Below are 24,146 nucleotides of genomic sequence, written 5' to 3' on the forward strand. Positions count from 1 at the left end.
TAATGACTTCTAAAATAATCTTGGACTTAAACCCCAAAATCCATCAAACAATAATACTCAGTGTTTTCTGTTACAGGGTTGTTCATCCTGATATTTTGCTTGTTGACTGTTTATACAAAAGATGCTTTGTTGGAGAGGAAATCCTGGTCCATATGCTTGTTGCTTGCAGTGATTCTGCTCTGCATGTTTTTCACTGCCATAATTTGGAGACAACCAGAAAGTAAAGCAGTACTCTCATTTAAGGTGAGCTTCCTGATTTTCTTCTGTTACAGCTTGTCACATGACTGACTTCTCTGAATTAACTTTGTGTGTATTTCATTGGGATTTTCAGGTTCCTCTGTTGCCCTGTTTACCTGTTGTGAGCATTCTTGTGAACGTGTACCTAATGATGCAGCTGGACAGGGGCACTTGGATACGCTTTGCTATCTGGATGGTAATAGGTGAGGAAGAAAAGATTTGTACCTTTAGATTGCTTTTCTCACTATTTTGCAGATGACCCTTGTGCTATTGAGAGGTGGTGGTTGCATTCATATAAAATGGTCTGTTGACGTGATTCTCCTGATATGAAGTCATGTCATTGTGCATGCATCAGGAAATGTGAGTTGGGGGCAACTTTTTTTTTTCTGGTTCAATGGCAGAGTATTCCATATTTCAAAAATTTTGATAGTAATTAGTGAATTCTATAAGGGCAAATTTTTGTTATCAAATGGGGTCACCTATGTAAACAATTAAATATTTTGTGAAGTTTCTTCGTTTTGTTTTGTGGTTATGTCAAGAAGAAGACTGAGGAAAATGAGAAGTTGCTCTTACGTTGGTAACATTGATTGAGGGATAAATGTTTGTTCAGCCACTAGCCTTGCTTTTCTTTAAGGAGTGCATTTGGATCAGTTGTGTCCACCTAACTAAGTTAAAGTCACACCCAATCACTTGCATGAACAGATTCCAACACCAAAATGTTTTGCACTTGCACCCTCAGCAGGGCAGGGGCTACACTGATTGTCAAAAGCTCTGCAGCACTGAGCCATTTATGGGTCTGCAAGTGGGTTAAAGTTGTTGCCCACCAACTCGGTGATGGGAGGTATGGGCACAAAGCGTCCTGATGAAGGGTCTCGGCCTGAAACATCCACTCTATTCCTTTCAGTACATGCTGATTGACCTGCTGAGTTCCTCCAGCATTTTGTTTGTGTTACTCTGGAGTTCAGGCATCTGCAGAATCTCTTGTGTTAGTCCTTGCCCACATTGACTTTGCCTCTGGTAGGCCTGAGTTTGCCCCACATATTTCATTCTGCATATTCGCCAATTGTCCTGCTCCACCTTGCCATGGTAGACAGGGTTACGGATTCCCTCTGCAGCAGCAGTTCAGAGGCAGGGTGACTAGCAGTGAGCTCCTCGCCTGCATCAACGCACAAGTCAGGAGCGTGTCAGAATACTCTCCATTTCCTTGAATGAGTTCAGCTCCAACGTCACTCAGCAAGCTCTGCCACCTCCAGGACAGAGCAGCCTGTTTAATTGATGGCCATTTCCTAGGATTTTTTTCTATTTCTGCATAAATATGACCTAAAATATGATCAGATCTTCACGCAAGTCCTAAAGCTAGATGAAGAGAACCCAATTAAATAAACAACACAAACATTTTACTTGATTTATTTATTGAGAAAAATGTCCAATATTACATGTATTTGTTGGGGAAACGTATGTGAACTTCTGGGGTAATGCCTTCTACAAAAGCTATTTAGAGTCAGGTGTTCCAGTCAATGAGATGAGTTTGGAAGTTTGGGTTATAGAGGTGCCCTGCCCTCTTTTTTAAAAAAAAGACACATAGTCAGGTTACTGGCAGAGTCTGCTCTTCTCAAGAAAGATCCGTTCATGTGCACCATGCCTCGATCAAATCAACTTTCAGACAACCTTAGAAGAATTTTAGAGATACATGAAACTGGAGAAGACTGGAAAAGCATTTCTGAAGGCCTGAGTGTTCATCAGTCCGTAGTAAAAGAAACTGTCTGCAAATGGAGGAAACTCAGTACTGTTGCTATTCCCCCAAGGGTAACAGCAAAAGACCTGCAGAAATTTCCGGAACTTGCTAAACTCTATTCATGTTATTCTCTATAACAAAAACACTGAACTAGAATGGTGTTTATGGAAGGACACCACAGAGGAAACCACTGCTCTCTTTTTAAAAAAGAACACGTCTCACACCTGGACCTTCTACAATGTTTCTGGGATAATGTTCTGTGGACAGATGAAGCAAAACTTGAACTTTTTGGCAGAAGTGCACATTGATGTGTTTGAAGGAAAAAGGGCACTGCACACCAACACCAAAACCTCATCCCAACTGTGACGCATGGTGGAAGGAGCATCATGGTTCGCTGCCTTGAGGCCTGGACAGCTCGCAATCGTGAGGGAACAATGAATTCAAAGTTGTGTCAAGACATTTTACAGGAGAATGTCAGGGTAGCAGTCCTTAATAGAAGTTGGATGATGCAACAAGACAGTGTTCTAGAAAACAAGTGTAAATCAACAACAGAATGGTTTAAGAAGAACATTTGTGTTTTGAAATGGCCAAGTCAAAGTCCTGACCTTAATCCTGTAGAAATGTTGTGGAAGCAAGCAGTTCATGCAAGGAAGCCCACGAACATCCCAGAGTTGAAGCAGTTTTGTAAGGGGAAAAGGCCTGAAATTCCTCCAAGCTGATGTGCAGGACTGATCAACAGTTACCGGAAAACTTTGGCTGAAGTTATTGCTGTACAAATGGGTCACATCAGTTACTGAAAGCAAAGGTTCACATACTTTTTCCAACAAACACATGTCATATTGGAACATTTTTCTCAACTAAATGAACAGGTATAATGTTTTTTGTGTTATTTATTTAACTGGGTTCCCTTTATCTAGTTTTAGGACTTGCGTGAAGAGCTAATCACATTTTAGGTCATATATAGAGAAAATTCTACAGGGTTCACAAACTTTCTAGGACCACTGTAAATATTCACTCCTCCTCCTGCTGCACCATGACCCGAGTATATATCATCTTTAAAAAAATATTGGTGCACTTCGAGATTTACTCTACAGCTTGTCCCAAACCTGGATGCTGTACCATCCTGAAGGAAACGGACAGCAGGTATTGGGGACCAGGTTCCCATCCAAACCAGTCATCATCCTGACTGTTAATGGTATTGCCATTACTTCATCGTGGCACTCCCTGTCCAAAAGCACTGTGAATAAAGTCAGCCAGTGGCCCTGTAGGATTCAGAACCTTTATTTGTAATTTGTACTACATCAGTCTGATTTCCAAGTGTAAGTGCTCTCGGTTCCTTATACACACAAAATAATCTGCAGATGCTGGGGTCAAAGCAACACTCACAACACGCTGGAGGAGCTCAGCAGGTCGGGCAGTGTCTGTGGAAACGATGAGTCAACGTTTTGGGCCGGAACCCTTCGTCAGGACTGTAGGGGGAAGGGGCGGAGGCCCTATAAAGAAGGTGGGGGGAGGGTGGGAAGGAGAAGGCTGGTAGGTTCCAGGTGAAAAACCAGTAAGGGGAAAGATAAAGGGGTGGGGGAAGGGAGGCAGGAAGGTGACAGGCAGGAAAGGTGAAGAAAGAATAGGGGAAAACACAATGGGTAGTAGGAGGCGAAACCAAGAGGGAGGTGGTAGGCAGCTGGGGGAGGGGGCAGAGTGATATAGGGATAGGGGAAAGGAGGGGGAGGGAATTACCGGAAGTTGGAGAATTCTATGCTCATACCAAGGGGCTGGAGACTACCTAGACGGTATATGAGGTGTTGCTCCTTCAACCTGAGTTTAGCCTCATCATGGCAGTAGAGGAGGCCATGTATGGACATATCTGAATGGGAGTGGGAAGCAGAGTTGAAGTGGGTGGCTACTGGGAGATCCTGTCTGTTTTGGCGAACGGAGTGGAGATGCTCCACGAAGTGGTCCCCCAATCTGCGTTGGGTTTCACCGATGTAGAGGAGGCTGCACCGGGAGCACTCGCATGGGCCCTAGCTATGCCTGCCTCTTCGTTGGTTATGTGGAACAGTCTGTGCTACAAACCTATTCTGGTACTGCTCCCCAACTTTTCCTTCGGTACATTGATGACTACATTGGTGCTGCTTCCTGCACCCATGCTGAGCTCGTCAATTTCATCCACTTTACTTCAAACTTCCACCCAGCACTCAAATTCACTTGGTCTATCTCGGGCACTTCTCTCCCCTGTCTCGATCTCTCGGTCTCCATTTCTGGATACAGACTGTCCACTGACATCTTCTACAAGCCCACTGACTCTCATAACTACCTCGACTATACCTCTTCCCACCCCGCCACATGCAAAAATGCCATTCCCTATTCCCAGTTCCTCCGTCTCTGCCGCATCTGCTCCGAGGATGAGGTTTTCCTTTCCAGGACATCTCAAATGTCCTCTTTCATTAAGGATCGTGGTTTCCCTTCTGCTGTCATCAATGATGCCCTCACCTGCATCTCCTCCATTTCCCGCACTTCGGCCCTCACCCCATCCTCCCGCAACCACAACAGGGACAGGGTTCCCCTTGTCCTTACCTACCACCCCACCAGCCTCTGGATCCAGCACGTTATCCTCAGCAACTTCCACCACCTTCAACAGGACCCCACCACTAAGCACACCTTTCCCTCTCCACCTCTCTCTGCCTTCTGCAGGGATCGGTCCCTCCGCGACTCCCTGGTCCACACGTCCCTGCCCACAGATCTCCCACCTGGCACATATCCCTGTAAGAGCAAGTGCTACACCTGTCTCTACACCTCCTCTCTTGCCACCATTCAGGGCCCCAAACAGTCCTTCCAGGTGAGGCAACACTTCACTTGTGAGTCTGTTGGGGTCACCTATTGCATCCGGTGCTCCCGGTGCGGCCTCCTCTACATTGGTGAAACCCGATGCAGATTGGGGGACTGCTTCATCGAGTACCTCCACTCCGTCTGCCACAACAGACAGGATCTCCCGGTTGCCACCCACTTCAGCTCTGCTTGCCTTTCCCATTTGGATATGTCCATACATGGCCTCCTCTACTGCCATGATGAGGCTAAACGCAGGTTGGAGGAGCAACACCTCATATACTGTCTAGGTAGTCTCCAGCCCCTTGGTATGAATATAGAATTCTCCAACTTCCGATAATTCCCTCCCCCTCCCTTTCCCTATCCCTATGTCACTCTGCCCCCTTCCCCAGCTGCCTACTACCTCCCTCATGGTTCCGCCTCCTTCTACTACCCATTGTGTTTTCCCCTATTCCTTCTTCACCTTTCCTGCCTATCACCTCCCTTTCTCCCTTCCCCCACCCCTTTATCTTTCCCCTTACTGGTTTTCCACCTGGAACCTACCAGCCTTCTCCTTCCCACCCTCCCTCCACCTTCTTTATAGGGCCTCTGCCCCCTCCCTCTACAGTCCTGACGAAGAGTTCTGGCCCGAAACGTCGACTCATCGTTTCCATGGATGCTGCCCGACCTGCTGAGTTCCTCCAGCGTGTTGTGAGCGTTGCTCGGTTCCTTATAGAATCGAGTAACAAGAGTTATTTATTTGCACTGTGATCATAAAATAGAACAGGAACAGTTTACATATCCAAAGGCTTCTACTAATACTTGCTCTTGGCATCCGCCATCTTGATTGATCTAACTCTCCTCTTCCATTTCTTTCTTCCTTGTGTGCACATCTATCTTCGTACTGTGCCATTTGTTATACCTGCTGAATTAATAATTCTGGACACATGGATCTGGAGATGTTAAACTACTGAACTTGAATCTAGTTAAATAGATCTGTAATTGGAAAGCCAATGTACATAATGATCATGAAACTGGCAATGTTGCACAAAAATATGGCTGGCTCACTCATCTTTGTAGGAAGAAAGTCTATTCTTACCCAGTTTTGTATGCTACTCTGCATGTACTACTTTTGGCTACTCCAAAATTGTGTTATTTGTATCTAGCCATTATGAGCGAGATCCATCACTTCAGAGTAGCTGGTAACTGGGCAATCACTGCTGGGCTTGTTCATAACATCCATGTACTCGGAATTAATTTTATAGTGTAGTAAGATCCACAGTTGGTAGAACTAAAATCGCAAAACCTGTAGAAAGACTAAACTCCGATAAGTATTGTATGTTATAATGATATGCATCAGGATGTTGCCAAATAAATTGTTTGAACTTGGCACTGGGCAGAAGTAGGTCGCCAGCAAGACTAAGTTTTAAAACCAGTGCAGCTTGTTACATTACTCACACAAAAATAACTAGTTCCAGCATCGTCATGGCAATAGTTTTAGAACTATTTATTGGGAAAGGTAATTTTTGTAATAAGTGTAAGGATGAGTCAGTGTTATGAATGCTGTTGTGAGCTGCAGGTAGGGCTGTGGAGGAAGAGTTTGTAAATGGGATTCATATAGACTGGTACTTGATTGCCAGCATAGACACATTAGGCTGAATGGCCTGTTTCTGTCTTGTATGATTATAGGTCTATCAAACAAGTTTTTATTTTAAATCTTCCAATTGTAACATTGGAAATGCTGTGATAATGAAATTGTCAGATTTTTTAAAATTGTTAGGGGAGACTTATTGCTTGTATGGTTCAATTTTCAGGATGCAGTTAAATTTGAAATAAGAGCCTTTTTATCTTTTGTTTTTCCTGACAGGGTGTGTTATTTATTTTGCTTATGGAATACGAAACAGCTCAGAGCCCAGTTCTTCCAGTCTCCCTGGTGATAGAACTTCAAGGGTCTATAAGGAGACAGTGAGTGCGCCGAATGGGGAAGCAGTACCTGCTGAGAAGGAAGCCTTCCTGCCCGATATCGACGAGTATGCTGCCGATTCTCGGAACAGAGAGGATGACGTATAAACCAATACGAGTTCACTTTCTTCCAAATACGTGTCTGGCATCTAACTTGAATGTTACTTTTTTTTTTAAAAGCACAGCTGAACGACTGCTATTTGCATCATGTAGGGAGGGAGTATGTTTTTTTATTCGCACATGCTGGTGAGGGTTTTGAGTGCTGTTGAGCTGAGGTGGCATTGCTGCTATTTGTTTCAATTCCCTATTTTCCTAGGATCTCCAAAACAATGAAAGCATTATTCACATAAAGGAATAACTTGTTTTAGAACTATTTATTGGGTATTAGCAATGTGTATTGCTGGGAATGCTGAACTTTTAGCTCATGGTTATGCACACAAAATGTAAGGGATATATATTTTTCCAAAAGAAATGCTTTCCTTGGTCAAGTAAGCACTTGTAGAATAAAATTGTTAGTACATAATATAGTATCTATTTTTACCCTAGGCTTAAAATCTCTGTTGCACAAATTTCCGTGAACTATAATACAGGGTACTGAGTGACGTAATGTGTCACTCTTACCTCCTGCCCTTTGCTTTAATTTTAATTCCTTTGATTTTTATTTTAAATTAAATACTTAAAAAAACATTGTAATCAAGCAAAGGATCTATTGTGTGGAGACAGAACTGAGAATTATTCTGATGCCAGTGCTTTTGCTAAGTGAGACTTTTGCCATGATTTTAAAAATTTCATTTGTCAACCCTATAATTGATTCTGATTTTGTAGTTGAGGTATAGATAATATTTCCAGTGGGGAATGTTATATTGTCTTTATATGTTCTTCTGTAGGAACAAAGTTCAGATGGATAAAGTCATCCCATTACTGTTCTTCCTACAGTGCGTTAATTGTACCAATCATTTGTATATATGTTTAACAGAGAGGCAGGTTTTGTTTTTATATGTAGCTAATCAGGTTCCAGATCTGCCTCGTCAATTATTTCTCCTCCAGAGAGGAGCGGCTTCTGTAGAACATATTTCAATAAAAGCACTAGCAGTTTTAATAGTAATAAGTTTTAAAATCAGCTGGATAATTATCTGATCCAATATTGACAACTCAGTATGCTTGAGTTCCTGTTGGATAGATTGAAAGTGTAAGCAATTCCCACAGAGTTCAAGGGGATTGAATAGAGTATCCTTTGATTTTACCTAAATTATGGAAAAGGCATCTCAAGGTTGATAGTTTCTTAAGCATTGTTTCACAAGTTTACGACCAAATCAGTAATGCAGTGAGGAACAGTGCTTTCACCAAGCAAATAGAAATTTTAAAAAAATCTAGAACAAAGATCTTCTAGTTTATTTTGCTGGCTTGCATTCCTTTTGAAAAAGCTATTGGAATGATGTGTGTTATCAAAAATGTAACTAACCATTTGTGATATCAAAATATACCAGACTAAGTCTTGAAGTGAAGGGACAACTGTGGGCACTGTTAATGGGAAGCTTGGGCTTTTACGTTTAAATGAAGCTAAAGCATCATTTGCATGAATATTCTTCCTATTAGTGGTGTAGGCTTTGAAAGTGAAGATGCGGCCTTTCTGCATACAGAAAGAAATGGAATTTTACTTTGTACACACTGGTGCTGCAGATTTGTATTTGTGTGAATGCAATCAAAGTACAAGGAAAGAATATGCACACAATACTATATCATATACACTTTCTCTAGACAACAGGTCATGTAGTTAGTTGACTATTGAAAGTATCTGATGGCAGCAGAATTAAGGCAGATTATTGTACATTTTAGAACTTGATAAAATTACCACCCACGTCATTTGGGTTTCATGGACACCACATTAGACATTGTATACTAGTTGGCATTGACAAGCCAAGCTACTAAACTCCTAATGAAAACTGGGCTCTATTAGCAGTGAAAGGTAAAGAGGAAATTTTCAGCATGACGGCATACTGGGAAGTTTGAGTTGCAATCTCCCAAAGGATGGCCATTAATAAAATCCCATTTCCTCATCACTGAGTATTAGAATGATTTTAATCATTGAAGTGTCTGCTGCAGTGTGAGATGCATCATATTCTCGGGTCGGGTTGCACTGGGGTGAATTTATTAGGAGTATTGAAAACTAGTTTCTTCATTTGATACCAGAGTCACACAAGGATTTTAGATTCCATTCTCTGAAAAGCATTAGTGAATTAAATGGACTTCAAAAGTGACAGCATGGCGACTATATTACGCACCTAAAGGTTTGTCAAATTCATATTGAGATTTTCAGCTGTAACCCATGGGTTGTTTTCTGTAAATATAGAATATAGAACTAGACTACAGGTCCTAAACCTATAATTGTGTCATATAAGCATGATTAAAGGGAATTTGCAGCTGCTTTGGTGGAATCAATTGTGAAAATTCATAAGACAAGTGGAGCTAGGTTTTAAATAATGAAATTAATAGACCTCTGGTAGTTAATTCCCCATTATTATAAAATGATTGAGATGTATAAGGTCACTGAGATTTCCCTATTATCTGGGAAAAACTAGTTTTAAGTGATGATGTAGCTGGTGATGTTTTCACTCCCAAGTGGAGAAATGCCTCACTGTACTTCACCATAAGACATTGACCAATCTTTTTAAACAAGTATTTTGATAATGTGAAATATGGGTGTCTAAAAGTGAGGCAAAGAACCAGGAGGAAGGGTTTGTTAGGTTAAAGAGGAAATGACAATGAAATCTTTAAATTAGCATTTTATATTTTATACATGGGGTTTAAAATAGTAAGTAATTGATTTTTTTTCCCTATTTTAACAAGGTGATGGTGAGGCCACGTGGGGTAGTGTGCAAGATTTTGCAGCCTGTTACTAGAAAGCGTTTACAGTTAAATGTAGATTCATCTAGCGAACCTATAGGAAGCTATAATTGCGGATGTTAGAATATCAGATTTATTTGCACTGCAGCAGAAATGGAAAAGAAGAAGTGTATTGGAATCCTGAAGTGAAGAAAAACTAAGTTATTTCTGTAGAGGAAGATGTTGACAAAGGTGTCAGAACTCTGACCATTGTTTTAAATTGCTTGGGAGAAATTACATTGATAGTGAGCTATTGGAGCATGAAATTCTTTTCCATAAGGTGTACATAATTTCCATAGGGTTTACATAACAGCATCATCTGCTGGGTAACTGGATATGTATTTGGAAAAAAGGGAAAGTATTTGATATCAGGAGAGGTGGCAATCAACAATACTAGAGCTAGTGGGTGCATGTTGGTGCCAGATTGCTATCCACACTTTGGGTTTCCTATGCCACGACACCGTGGTAATTGTCAGTCACTGTGGTACATCCAGAGAAGGTGTGAGCAATTTCTCTAGTGCACAAAATTAGTGAACTCAAGCTTAATTGTTTGCAAGGAGAGTTATGTTTTCTCTTTTATTATATAAGCTGGATGTGATTTCTCAACTAAAATGTAAAATGTGCAGGGAATTACCGTAATGCCTTGGATAACATATTTGGCATTTATGTCCAGTTTACATCACTTTGGCTCAGATTTAATAGATACCTTTAGAATTTTTGAAGCTTTAAAAATAGACAAATGACATCAAACATTAAACTATGATATCACAGCTGTTGGGTCTTGCATGTAGGGTTAGTCATTGGTGCCAAGTCAACTTGACCCACGCATTATTTGTATTTTTGTTATTTTATCTTCAAAAACTGATGTAAGTCACGGGTGAATAACACAGGTAACAATTATCGTCGGCTTTTTGCGCACATTTATGTCAGGATATATCTGCTGTCTCCCCAGGGATGGGTTTAAATGCACAAAATCTTTGCATAAGATTCTTCAAAGGGGAGGAAAATAGAACCCAAGTGTGATGTAATATTATTTGAAGATATCCCTAATGTAGCTAAAGGGTGCAGTGCTATGCTTGATGCTGAACTCTACATTTACATTAGAAGAGCCTGAAATTGTTGCTGTGTTTTGCCTTAAGCATTAACGTATTCTGAGTGGCACCACATATAACACAGTACAGCTTTATGGTTTTACTGGGAAGCTACTAAAAGGGAGAAAATGATACTGACTTCTAGATACTGTGAAAGGATTTCTTGTTCAATCACCATTAAACTTGGCAAGAAAGTTTTTGTTTCAGTGAGAATATAATTTTGAGATCAAAAATGAAAATATGTTTTTCTAGCATATACGGAAGTATGATTAACATCCAAATGAGCTGGGAATGTCATGGTTTATCAGCTTCCTTTATCCTAGTGTACCATTAGTCCAAATATATAAATGGAGAGCAGTGCACTGATATATCATTGCAAATTTAATGAGATGCTTAGGGAGTAAGTGCTTTGTTGAAAATATTCCTCCCAATTCCACCCCCTTCCCAATAGAAAGAGTCACTATTGATTTTATGGAAACAATTTTGCATTAAAGGCATATTTCCGTTTGCAAAGTAGGATAGAGTTGAGGAGAAGGTGTGGGAAGTCATAGTGTCAGCATTGTTTCCCCTTTCATTCCCTGCGTAATGTTGGAGGAGAATAGGAAGGGCTGCTTTGGTAAAGCTACACAAATGAACAGGAAATATCCTGATCCTATCCTGCCCCATTTGTCCTAGTGTGCACACTTCACAGAGGTGCAAATTGCTGTCTGTTCACATTAGATGAAAATATATTTTAAAAAATATTAAAAGCTGGAATAAAAACGGAATATGCTGGAACTATTCAGTGGGTCAGCCAGGAAGAGAAATTGACTCAAGAATCAGGTTTTAATGTTTTCTGTACATCCACTCATCAGGCTGTGCATAGTTATCTTCGAGGCTTAGTTCCTCTAATTCAAAACAAATCTTGAAAAGGAAGAGGAAAATAAGCTGTGACTGCTGGTTTGAGTAAGGATTGACAACATGTCACTGATGATTATCAGGTCTCTTAAAATGATGAGAACCAATGGGCTTGTGCAAATTTTAGATTATGTGCCCTGCCATGGAAATAATCGGTCTTTGGCTGTCTCAGGTCTATTCTCATGTTGCACTCCCAAGATATTTTGATAATTAGCTGGAACATCTTATAGTACCAACTTGGCTGTTTCTGTATACAGCAATACAGTAGCTTTTCTCTTAACGATAACTGTTTGACCAGTGTTCACAAAATCATACTTCTTTTCAAATGCCCTCTGAATAATTGAGGTTGGCTGTACCAGGCTATTTACCTGAAATCACTGTTCATAGATGTTTTATGTCATGAATTCTGAGGTAATATTGGTGTTATGATAATTCTAGGACCAGATAAATAATTCGCAAATAACACTCTTCACCACAGAGTGCAAAGGAGTTTACTGTTGTAGTATAACAATTGTTACTGGATTAATTGTTACAAATACCTTAAGGTAATCATTCTTAGTTTATTTTCCATATTTCATCTAATTCCATCTTAACAGTTATTACCGCGAAGATTTTTGTTTTTATTTTAATCCACGGGCTAACAAAGGTTAAATATGTGGTACTGTACTTTTAACATTGATTGTTTAGTGACTTCATGTAAATAGCCTAGTGATTTCAGTGGAAAATGGGAGGGTCTTCTGTACATAGTTACAATTCAGGAGTTGTATTTATGTAAAAAAAATACTTGACTGTATGTTTTGTTTTGCCTTTCAGTAAATTATTGGCTGGCACAATTTGCTTTAGTTCCCATATGTTAAATGCATAAATTTAAACTTTTTTCAGTAACCTCAGCATCATATAGTAAATATTGTTGTTCCTTGCTAATTTCTTTAGCATTTTTGTCTTTTTTTTAAACGAGGCTGAGTTGCTTGCTGAATGCTCGACCCAGCACAGATGGAAAGCGTGCAAGGAGTCAGCTGGACTCGAATCCAGGACCACTCGCCTCGTAGTAAATACATCATTTATCTGTAACAAATGGATTGTTTGGGAGATTTGTTACTGACTTTTGTGTTCTTGCATATTGTAAATAAATGACAATTTAACTAACTTGGCCATATGATTTTTTTTTTGGCGTACATTATTCACATGCTGAACATAAGAATCAGAATCAGGTTTATTATCACCGGCATGTGTTGTGAAATTTGTTAACTTAGCAGCAACAGTTCAATGCAATACATAATATAGATGAAGAAGAAAAAAAAATAAATACAGTATAAGTATATTGAATAGATTAAAAATCGTGCAAAAAAACAGAAATAATGTATATTAAAAATATACATTAGTGTTCACTGTCCATTTAGGAATCAGATAGCAGAGGGGAAGAAGCTGTTCCTGAATCACTGAGTGTGTGCCTTCAGGCTTCTGTATCTCCTACCTGATGGTAACAGTGAGAAAAGGGCATGCCCTGGGTGCTGGAGGTCCTTAATAATCGATACTGCCTTTCTGAGACACTGCTCCTTGAAGATGTCCTGGGTACTTTGTAAATTTACAACCCTCTACAGCTTCTTCCAGTCCTGTGCAGTAGCCTCCCTGTACCAGACACTGATGCAGCCTGTCAGAATGCTGAACACACTACATCCACAGAAGTTTTTGAGTGTATTTTTGACCTACCAAATCTCTTCAAACTCCTAATGAAATGTAGTTGCTGTCTTGCCTTTATAACTGCATCAATATGTTGGGACCAGGTTAGGTCCTCAGAGATCTTGAGACCCAGGAACTTGAAACTGCTCACTCTCTCCACTTCTGATCCGTCTATGAGGATTGTTATGTGTTCCTTCACCTTTCCCTGCCTGAAGTCCATAATCAGCTTTTTCGTCTTACTGACCTAAATTGGTAAGCATCATCCAATTGATGACAAATATCAAAACAACCATAAAATGTCATGTTTCTTTGAATTTACTGCAAGGTAACTATATGATACGAATCCTATCATTGTGCTTATTACTATGCTGGTTAGGTCTGTTTTCTCTGAACACATTTCTATGTTGTTTTATGAATTGTAAAATAAAACTCCCTTAATCTGGTACACTGTGGACCTTTGCTGGACTGGTAGGTTTTCTGGACTGTTGGGTGATGATTGTCAATAATGGTGTATACAATAAAATTTTCAACAAACCTATTAATTTCAAAAGGAATGTAGGAACTGGGACTACAGTGTGTTAGTAGGGGTGTGGGAACTGGAGCCTAGTCAGCCAGATACTGAAATCATGAGGGTTTCCAAACAATTGGTAGACTGATTTATTATCACTATATGTACTGAGGTACACTGAAAACTTGCATACTGTTCATACAGATCAATCTATTACAACAATGCATTGAGGTAGTACAAGGTAAAACAATAACAGAATGCAGAATAAAGTGTAACTGTTTTAGTCCGGATAAACGAGGTGCAAGGTCATAGCATGGTAGATTGTGAGGTTAAGAATCCATCTTATCATACTAATAAGTAGTGGGATAGAAGCTACCTTGAGCCTGGCGGTGAGTGCTTTCAGATTTTTGGCACTTCCCGCCTGATGGGAGATAGGAGAGAGAATGTGCAGGATAGGTGTGATCTGGCTGCTTTATTGAGGTAGCTAGAAGTGTAGACAAGAGTCCATGGAGGAGAGGCTGGTTTCCTTGATGTGTTGATCTGTGTTCGCAACTTTTTTTTGCAGTCTTGGCCAGAGCTGTTGCTTTGCCAAGCTGTGATGCATGTAGGTAGGATGCTTTCCATAGTCCATCGATATAATTTGATGTGGGTCGAAGGAGAAATGCCAAATTTCTTTAGCCTCCCAGGAAATAGAAGTACTGGTGGGCTTTCTTGGCCGTAGCATCTACGTGATTGGACTAGCACAGGCTGTTAAAGATGTTTAAGCCTCGGAAAGTGAAGCTCTCAACACTTGATCTCAGTGCCATTGATACAAACGAGCATGTGAACTACCACACCCTCAAGTCGATGGCTAGTTCTTTGGTTCTGTCGACATTAAGGGGGAAGATTGTCATTGTGGCACCATTTCACCAAGTCCTCTATCTCCATCCTGTACTCTTGACTCACCGTTATTTGAGATATGGCCCACTAGGGTGGTATCATTTGCAAACTTGTAGCTGGAGTTAAAGCAGAATCTGGCCACACAGAAGTGTTTGCATAGGAAGTAGGGGGATGAGGATGTAGCTTTATGGGGCATCAGATTTGAGGATAAATAGTGCCGGAGATGTTGCTGATTGCAGTTTGTTGGTCAGAGTCATGTTGGAAGATGAGTTTGTTTGGAATTACAGGGCTGAAGGCAGAACTGAGCTCAATAAACAATAGTTAATGGGTTTTCTGTCCAGATGCTCCACAAATGATAGTAGGGCCAAGGAGATGGCGTCTGCTGTAGACATGCTTGGCAGTAGGAGAGATACATCTGCAGATAGTAGATTATTAGACTTTCACTGTATATGCAGTGCTTTTGCTGTGGAGAAGAAAGGGAGATGTGGTGGGAGACCCCAAGGCTGCAGTATGAATGTTTGGTTTGAGATTGTCACGTGGATGACTTTATACCGGACTGGCTATAAGGATATTATGGATCTACTCACATACAAGATATCTTTAACTTGCAGCTGACCATCTTAATGGCAGTTAATGGGTTTGGGGAATGAGTTATTCACAGGATTTGTTTTAAAGCTGAATGCCATCACTTATTTTCCAATGTAATTTTAGCAGAGGTCTCTGATTTATGAGTTACAAATCATTCAGTTACGTGATGTTTGTCATTTAACACATCAAACATAAACAGCGCCACCCTCAGGACTGGAGTTAGCATGCTTTCATCTTTTATTGTGTCAGAACATGTATACATACACATTACAGTGCTGTATCACTCTCGATTCTCATACAATCCGTCAGAAATAAATACAAATTATTCACAGATAGTTAAACACTAGAACTAAATGACACTAATTATTCTACATATCAAACTCGTGTTTTGTGTGTCCACGGGACACAGACCCAGTGTAGATTTTATAAATAACTCATTTTTTGTTACATTACACATTTTTTGGATAGTCATTAGAATTACACTCCTGTAAAATAGAAAGGACTCTATATTGAAATTGCTGAGAAATATCAGTTTAACTTGCATATGATTACCTAGTTCCCAGTGGTTAACAAATAAACAATTCACTGCTGATTCCAAGTTGCTGCATCGATAAACCCTGTCACAGAACAGAAACAGTTTGTAATTAAAGCACTTTTCTGGTCCCTGGTGCCTTGATAGCTGACAACATTTCCAGTGTTGGAGAGCCTCGTGTCCACAAATGACTTAAAGCACCAGGCTGGATTGAAGTAATGGATCGTGCCTTGAACTTTTGCTGTAGCCCTCTACTTGGTTTTAGCAATGCATGATTTGAGAAGGGATTAAATTTGGTCAGAGTCACCACTTCTAGGGCCAAGTTTTAACATGGGCCTCTCCTGTCCATCATCTGATGGCACTGTGCACTACCTAGCCTCCGTTATTTAATAGGTTCTAAATGTGGATAGCATTGGTATGCTAATGTTGAGAGCTGTGTGGTCCTAAAGGAATACCAACAGAAGGAAAACATGGCTGGAAGTTGCTGTTGAAATGGGCAAGGGTGTAGTCCTTTGTTCCTACCTCGACTGCAGGAAGGTTCACCCATTCTGATCACTATATTAGTCCCATCTGTGAATCTGCAGTCTTAAGTCTACTCCAAAATATCATCCCTCCTGGCCAGTCTCTGAATTTCCTCATGTTTCCAGAAATCCAGTTACCTCAAACATTCATTGTAAAGTTGCTGCACTGCTATTCCCTTCCCTCATTAGCACTGCTAGCAGATGTTTCCCATCACCCATGTTTCAACGTGTGTCATTATTCTCACTTGAGTCTCCTCCATGCAGAGGAGGATCCTCCGCATACAGTGGTGAGGTAGAAATCCGAGGTGACCCGTTTGGTGGAACAGAACATAAATGATGTTCATGTAGAAGGGCATAAGGGTCCTGCACCACAAGGCTATTGACAAACAGGGTATCTGTGGAGCTACTGCAAGAAGTGATGTACGGCCAAGTACCCCAGCAGCAATGTATGTACAGAGACAGGAGAATTCAGTCCAGAGTTTGACTGGTAGAGTGTTTACAATGTTAATGTTAGCTCTGGTAAGAGTGGCCACCTACACGAGGCATCAGTGGTGGGGATGACGCGAGAGTATGGAGATCGTTCTCTGTGCTCTGAATGCAGTGTGGAATAGGATGCCTGGTATCTGATATGAATGTCCTTCCTTGGCTGCTAGCCTGCACGTAAGGCAGTGCAGGAGGGATGATGAGTACAGAGAGCTCCGACTTAAAGCATTTTCCCTCACTGGTAACCCTTCTCAGCCTCCCACATGCTGACTTGTAACCCTACAGCTGAGCTGGCCTCTGCACGTGACGCTGGAGTAATCTATGATGGGTCCCTCACTTCACCAAAGAAATTGAACATCTTGACCATCTGCCTTCCGCACTGCAGAAGCCCATTGGTTCAGGAAAACGGTGACGTTTTTTAGTTTTTGTGGATGTTTTGTACAAAACTGGAAGTGATGAATTAAAGGAAGAAATGCCCAGATTTCATCTGCTTTAAAGACACTGTACTCCTATCAGACCTAGTGCTAACATCCAACTGGATCCTCCACAGATATTTGTACAGCTTAGCAAAAATGTGTTTAAAGCAAGAGGTTCATCAGTCTGCACATAGAATGACATATTAAAGTCAGACCTGTGTGCTCACAGCTGCTGTGTCATGACTGTGCTGATTACGGGAGACCGTGACCTTGAAGGAACTCTACCTCATGGAAGCTACAGATCAAACACATAAAAAGCTGCCAGTAACGAGGGCTAGACAGGGGTGCGTGGAAGTAGTGCACTGGTGGTGGGGGAGAACAACGGTGATACCTGTTTACTTGGCAACATCCATTCGATAGTTGACCCTCATTGAGTCTCCATGATGTGGGACGATCGAGGAGCCAGAGACGGCATTATGTAGTTCAAGTGTGAGGTGTACAGTAGATTTGCTATTACTGCCACCTTCATCAGTAAACTTTAGTAAACCTGAGTTTTTAAATAAGCAATTACTGTTTTGAAACTGTCAATCGACCTGTAGGGTTCTCAACCTTTTTGAATGTCATGGAGCAATGCCATTAAGCAAGAAGCCTGTGGACCACGGGTTCGGAACTCCTGCTACACTGAGAGGACTTCCCTCAAGCACTTCACTCAGTGAGGGCACTGCTATCAAGTGAAAAGATTACGCCTCAGTTGTGATGAACAGCTTCAATAGGATTCGTGAGATACTCGTTTCTGGTGAGGTACAGGATGACTGGCAGCCAGAGTGAAAGGGTTTCAAAGAATGTTGTATTTTAAGGAGGTTTCTCTTTTCTCAGAAGGTAAGCCAATAAGAATTTTAAACTTAAATGTAAATGCCTCTAATGCTGCCGTTTGCTTCGACTACATTTCTGAATGGAAAGAAAAGTTCTTTAGGTTAAAATCTTTCCATTTTAAGATGAAAAGAAATATCCATTTTTGGCTCTGGGACACAAACGTTTTAAAGGTTTGTAATTCATTTCAGCAAAGTAATAACACTTGGATAGCTGAATAATAAAATATATTAACATCAAGCTAAATCAACGTGGCTATAGCAAATAGACGCAAAGCTGTAGTTATAACACATTTCTTCAAGTAAGGCAGGGAACCGAGAGTCTTAACAATGGTTGTGGATAGTACAGTCTATAATAAACCTAACTGTTATTTGGAAAACTATGGGTTAACAAAGCACTGTTAAAAATACTGAATGACCTCTTCAAAGAAATAGCAGAATTTTAATGAAGCATTATAGATAATGTTCATGGGCTTTCCAAAAGGACGTGACAGCATGTGTAAAACATGTTAGAGGATAAAATGGAGAGCAGTAGTGCACATTTGCTTCTTTCCGGAGGAAAAAAAACAGCATTGGGTTTCTAAGATGTATTTATTTTGTTTTATAATTAAAAAGACTTGGGTAGATGGAAATTTGCAGATGGTTGTAATAAACTGGTTTTTCATAATGATTTACTGAATAGACTGCACACACCTCGGTCAAGTATAGTATGCTTACATACAAAATAATTCTTCCATATCATTATACCCAAGACATTTGTTTTTACCAACGTCAAATGAGCATCTATGTACTTTTGGCTGCAGTGTTCACCAATAATGAATCAATATCCTAAACTCCTAAACTCAAATTGTCTATGTAACCCCTTTCCCCCCTTTGAAGTGGGTTCATAAGAATTGAAGGGTTAATGATAATTGTGATTGGGACAAAGTCTCAGTAAAGGTGCAAAATGAATCACATAAATGGGGTGCACTGAATGCAAGTTTGTGGTGGTGCTTCAGGAACTGAATTACCTGTATTATACATCCTCATGTCACACAGTCTCTATGTATAATCCCCCACAACTACACAGTATGTCAGCATGCCATTGAAAGGATCTACTTAGCACTGTGACTATGTAACTGCACTGGTGAAGATCACCAATGTCAGTTCAGGTAAGGGTGAAAATGGTGGAATACACCAAAAGCATTAATAGAATGCTACAGTCTCATTGAGGCTTATTCTGGATTTAAGAACAGCTAATGGTCATTTGTTCTATGGATTCAATTAATGAGGAAAGTGGAAATGAATACATAACTGACTGCAACTGAATTGCAGTGGCTCCATTTTAAACTTTTCATTAAGCATTCATATTTGACAAATACAACATTTGAATTGCAGTTTTCACCTCAAGCACTGCTGTCTCTGTGTCCTTACACAGCCCAAGTTCAGTTTTGAATTTGCAGAACAGTGCAGTATTCTAGTATAATGATCAAGCTATCCATTTGACTGAAACTTGTATCAATAATAATTCTGTGAAATACTTCACAAAATGGGACTTGATGTAAATGTATGTTTCTTAATATATTTTGGTACTATTTCCCAATTTGCAAGGACTGGACAGCAATCATCTAAACTAGTTTCAATTTTAATTAAGCGTTCTTTTTATTTTCTGTTTCATTTGTATTTCAAATGTATTTATTTTTATTTTTATCTGTTGCTGTTTCCCAAATGTGTAATGTGACTAAATTCTGACTTTTAGGATTTTAATGCATTGGATTGATAAAAAAAAGAGTGCATGCTGCTATTTTTTCTATCTGAGGCTCTTTTTCAGCATTTCTCTCTCATCCATATCGATATCCGATTCACTTTAATTGAGCCCCAGCTGCTGTGTTGAATGTTACTGATTTCGTTCTTGACCTTTTTAAAAACATGCTACCATTTTGTTAAAGTATTGTCATTTTCTTTTTAGCCGAGAATACTGATCGATAATTCCTTAAAAATAGCAAACAGATAGATAGGTAGTAAAGAGAGCTTTTAGCACATTGGTCTTTGTAAATTATGGCAGGGAGTGCAGAAGTTGTTATGTTAAGGTTATCCAAAGCATTGGGGAGACTAAATTTGGATTATTGTGTGCAGTTCTGGTCACCTACCAGAAAAGTCACCAATAAACTTGAAAAAGTGCACAGAAAACTTACAAGCCTGTTGCTGGGACTTGAGTTAAATGAATAGGTTAGGATTTTATTCCCTAGAATGTAGTGGAGATTTGATAGAGGGGTATTAATAGGGTGAATGCATGCAGGCTTTTTCACTTCAGGTTGGGTGAGATTAGAACCAGAGGTCATTGGTTCAAGTGAAATACTTAAGGGGGATCTGGAGGGAAACTTCTTCACTCAGAGCCTGTTGCTAGTGTGGAACAAACTGCCAGTGGAAATGGTAGATGTAAGTTCAATTCTAACATTTAAGAGAGGTTTGGGAGGACGTGGTCCTGGCACAAGTAAATGGGGATAGGCAGAATGTCTGATTGGCATGGACTAGATGGGCTGAAGGGCCTGTTACTGTGCTGTAGTACTTTATGACTTATTTGGTACATTATGGCACTTTCAGGACATCAGCTCACACAGAAGGGTGACCTAGAACTGGGTCTGTAATGCAAGCTGGATACGCAAGATGAAGTAATTTTCAGACTGGTTCGCTGGTTTTGCTTTGGTGATCCTTGGGTAATCTTTGAGGGAGAATTGTCTCTTAGCAATCTGTTTATTAATGTGTTTATGAATGTTAGGATCATTAGATGAATATTTGAGGTGTTAATTAATTAGAAATTACTCAGCTTTCTCTTCAGTATCCTCAGAGTTTTCATTGAATTACATAATCGCAACTTGCAACTCGCCGCGCATGCACTTCCTTGACCAAAGTTCCTGGAGAGGAGGAAAACATCAACAGCAGAAGCAGGTCTTCGGTTACTACATACAAACATTTTTCTGTACAGCAATGGATTCTCTGAATTCTTGCACACATTGCAAAATAAATCAGCAGCTTTGAAGTGTACTTTAAAAGCTGCCACAGTATTGAAGATCAGAGCGTTCCACCTCAAGCTGCTGGTATCAACCCCAATGATAGCAGCATCATTTAGTGAGAGTAGACTGCATGACGTCTTTCTTTTCCTCCTCCATTCAGTGATTTTATGGTGGATGATTTACTCAGATAACCAGTCTGTTTGGGACATATTTTAAAAGAGGCAACAAGCCAAAATACTTTGACAATTGTGTAAAAAATATATAATTTTGCACATTCGTCCAATACTAAAAGCAAAAAGCAAAAATCCTGAACTTTTAAAAATGTTACTCAAGGGAACACTACAAGATAAATTTGGACGTAGGTACAAATATTTTAAAAGCCCATTTGATCAGAAAAAAATCTGACTTTTGCATACCTGTTCAATAAGAGGCATAAACAGTAGACCTGGAAGAGTTTTGGAAGAGCTTCCCCACATCAAACTTCATAGCATACAACTTTATTTGGAAACAATGCACTCAAAAGTGCATTACTGACAGTGACTTCGACAGCAAGACCTACTGGAGACTGAAAAGCAACTTCGTTTGCTTATTGTTATATGCTAATAAGTGTGCTCAAAGCACGAATGGTGACTTTTACTTTGAGCAAAACCAAGCATGATATTCAGCAGTTACAGCTGAGCACCAGAGATAACATGAATAACATCAAGGTAGCCCATGTATTTTCATTCTGATACCTTTTCATCATCTCGGGTTAGTGCTGACTGCTGGAGGTGGGAGTGTGCCCTGAGGGCACTGGAAGTTTGAAGATGAGGAGGATATTTTGATTGGACTAACAGGTTCACCCGTTTGGAGCCTCCAGACTAGCTCCTCATTGGTTCTACTGAGCCTTTTCTTTTCCTTGCTTTCCTTCTCAACGTATTCATGAAGTGTTGCATTTTCCTCTGAGAGTTGTCTGCAAAAACAAGCAAAAAGTATTTTCCTTCTAAATTCTCAGAAAATTGTGCAAATTAGTTCAAAGGCCACGAATTAGGTAATTGACTACAAACATTTTTACTGCCAAAGTGCTTTTAGCTCTTCTTTCTCTGTTAAACTAAATTTGAAAATAGTTTCATTAGAAATGAAAGGGTACTTCAGAAATTAGAGAGCTGTTGAGGAGGGTTTGAGCTAATTTGGTAAGGTTGGGAACTGAAGTGATAAGGCTGAGGATGGGGTAGTTGGTATATAAGTAGATGCAGTGTGTAGTGAGATGTGAGGAAGGACAGGCTGATGATAGGGAAAAATTACAGTCATTGGGATGAGTGGAAGTGTAACATGGGGGCAGAATCGAAAAGGGTGATGAATGCAGGGCAGGAAGTGTTAAGTTTGAGTGCACACAGTATACAGAATAAGGTAGATGATCTTGTAGCGTAATTAGAGATTGGCAAGTACGATATTGTGGGCATCACTGAGTTGAGGCTGAAAGAAAATCATAGTTGGGAGCTTAACACCCAAGGGTACACATTGTATCGAAAGGACAGGCAAATAGGCCGTGGGGGTGGGGGGGGCTCTGCTGGTTAAAAAATGAAATCAAATTCTTGGAGGTGACATAGGTTTGGAAGATGTAGAATCCTTGTGAGTAGAGTTAAGGAACTGCAAGGGTAAAAAAAGCTGATGGGTGTTATATGAAAACCTCCAAATTTGTAGCCAGGTGGGATACAAATTACAATGGGAGATAGAATAGGCATGTGAAAGGGCAATGTTACGATAGTCATGGGGGATGTCAATATGCAGGTAGATGGGGAAAATTAGATGGTTCTGGATCTGTAGAATGCCTACAAGATAGTTTTTTAGAGCAGTTTGTGATTGAGTCCATTAGAGGAAAGACAATTCTGGATTGAGTGTTGTGTAATGAATCAAATTTGATTAGGGAGTTTAAGATAAAGTAACTCTTAGGAGGCAGTGATCATAATATGATTGAATTCACCCTGCAGCTTGAGAGAGAAAAGATAAGATGCATTAGTATTACAGTGGAGTAAAGGGAATTATCGAGGCACGAGATATTATTGTAGGAAAGATGTCAATAAAATTGAGAGAGTACAGAGGAGATTTACTAAAATGTTACCTGGGTTTCATCAAGTTACAGAGAAAGGTTGAACAAGCTGGGTCTTTATTCTTTGGAGCGTAGAAGGTTGAGGGGGGATTTGATAGAGGTATTTAAAATTATGCGGGGGATTGATAGAGTTGATGTGGATAGGCTTTTTCCATTGAGAGTAGGGGAGATTCAAACAAGAGGACATGAGTTGAGAGTTAAAGGGCAAAAGTTTAGGGGTAACATGAGGGGGAACTTCTTTACTCAGAGACTGGTAGCTGTGTGGAACGAGCTTCCAGCAGAAGTGGTTGAGGCAGGTTCGATGTTGTCGTTTAAAGTTAAATTGGATAGATATATGGACAGGAAAGGAATGGAGGGTTATGGACCGAGTGCAGGTCGGTGGGACTAGGTGAGAGTAAGAATTCAGCATGGACTAGAAGGACCAAGATGGCCTGTTTCTGTGCTGTAATTGTTATATGGTTATATGGAGAGAGGAGCTGACCAAAGTTGATTGGAAGTGACATTAGCAGGAATGACAGCAGAACAGCAATCGCGGAGTTCCTGAGGACAATTCAGAAGGCACAGGATTGATACACCCCAAAGATGAAGAAGTATTCTAAAGGGAGGATGAGGCAACCATGGCTGACAAAGGAAGTCAAAGACAGCAGAAAATAAAGGAGAGGGCATATAACAAAAGTTAGTGGGAAGTTAGAAGACAGAGAAGATCTTAACAACAGAAGACACCTATAAAGGCCAAAAGGAGAGAAAAGATAAAATATGAAGAAAAGCTAGTCAATAATATAAAAGAGGATACCGAAAGTGTTTTCAAATATGTAAAGAGTAAAAGAGAGGTGAGAGTGAATATCAGACCACTGGAGAGGTGGTAATGGGGCACAAAGAGTGGCAGAGTGACTTTGGAAAGCAAAAGCATTATGCCGGAAATTTAAGAGTGTCAGAGGCAGAAGTGAATGTTATTACTATTACTAAGGAGAAGATGCATGG

The 24,146-nt window shown here is 40.2% G+C and overlaps 2 protein-coding genes across 4 annotated transcripts in view; one reads left to right on the forward strand and one right to left on the reverse strand.

Annotated features, from left to right (window-relative positions):
* The window catches only part of LOC140200133 (high affinity cationic amino acid transporter 1-like), a 79,283-nt gene extending 66,530 nt beyond the window's left edge, over positions 1-12,753 (forward strand). For all 3 annotated transcript variants that reach the window (XM_072262963.1, XM_072262962.1, XM_072262964.1), the window contains 3 exons: positions 77-243; positions 332-440; positions 6,642-12,753. In XM_072262963.1, the coding sequence (XP_072119064.1) occupies positions 77-243; positions 332-440; positions 6,642-6,844 (479 nt within the window). In that variant the 3' untranslated portion in view covers positions 6,845-12,753. The remainder of the gene's footprint in view (positions 1-76; positions 244-331; positions 441-6,641) is intronic.
* Positions 12,754-21,448: 8,695 nt separating this feature from the next.
* Positions 21,449-24,146, reverse strand: part of LOC140200711 (microtubule-associated tumor suppressor candidate 2-like) — a 268,025-nt gene continuing 265,327 nt past the window's right edge. The window contains exon 14 of the mRNA XM_072264293.1: positions 21,449-22,028. Coding sequence (XP_072120394.1) covers positions 21,818-22,028 — 211 coding nt within the window. The 3' untranslated portion in view covers positions 21,449-21,817. The remainder of the gene's footprint in view (positions 22,029-24,146) is intronic.

This window comes from Mobula birostris, chromosome 7 (genome assembly GCF_030028105.1).
Source record: "Mobula birostris isolate sMobBir1 chromosome 7, sMobBir1.hap1, whole genome shotgun sequence".
NCBI lineage: Eukaryota > Metazoa > Chordata > Chondrichthyes > Myliobatiformes > Myliobatidae > Mobula > Mobula birostris.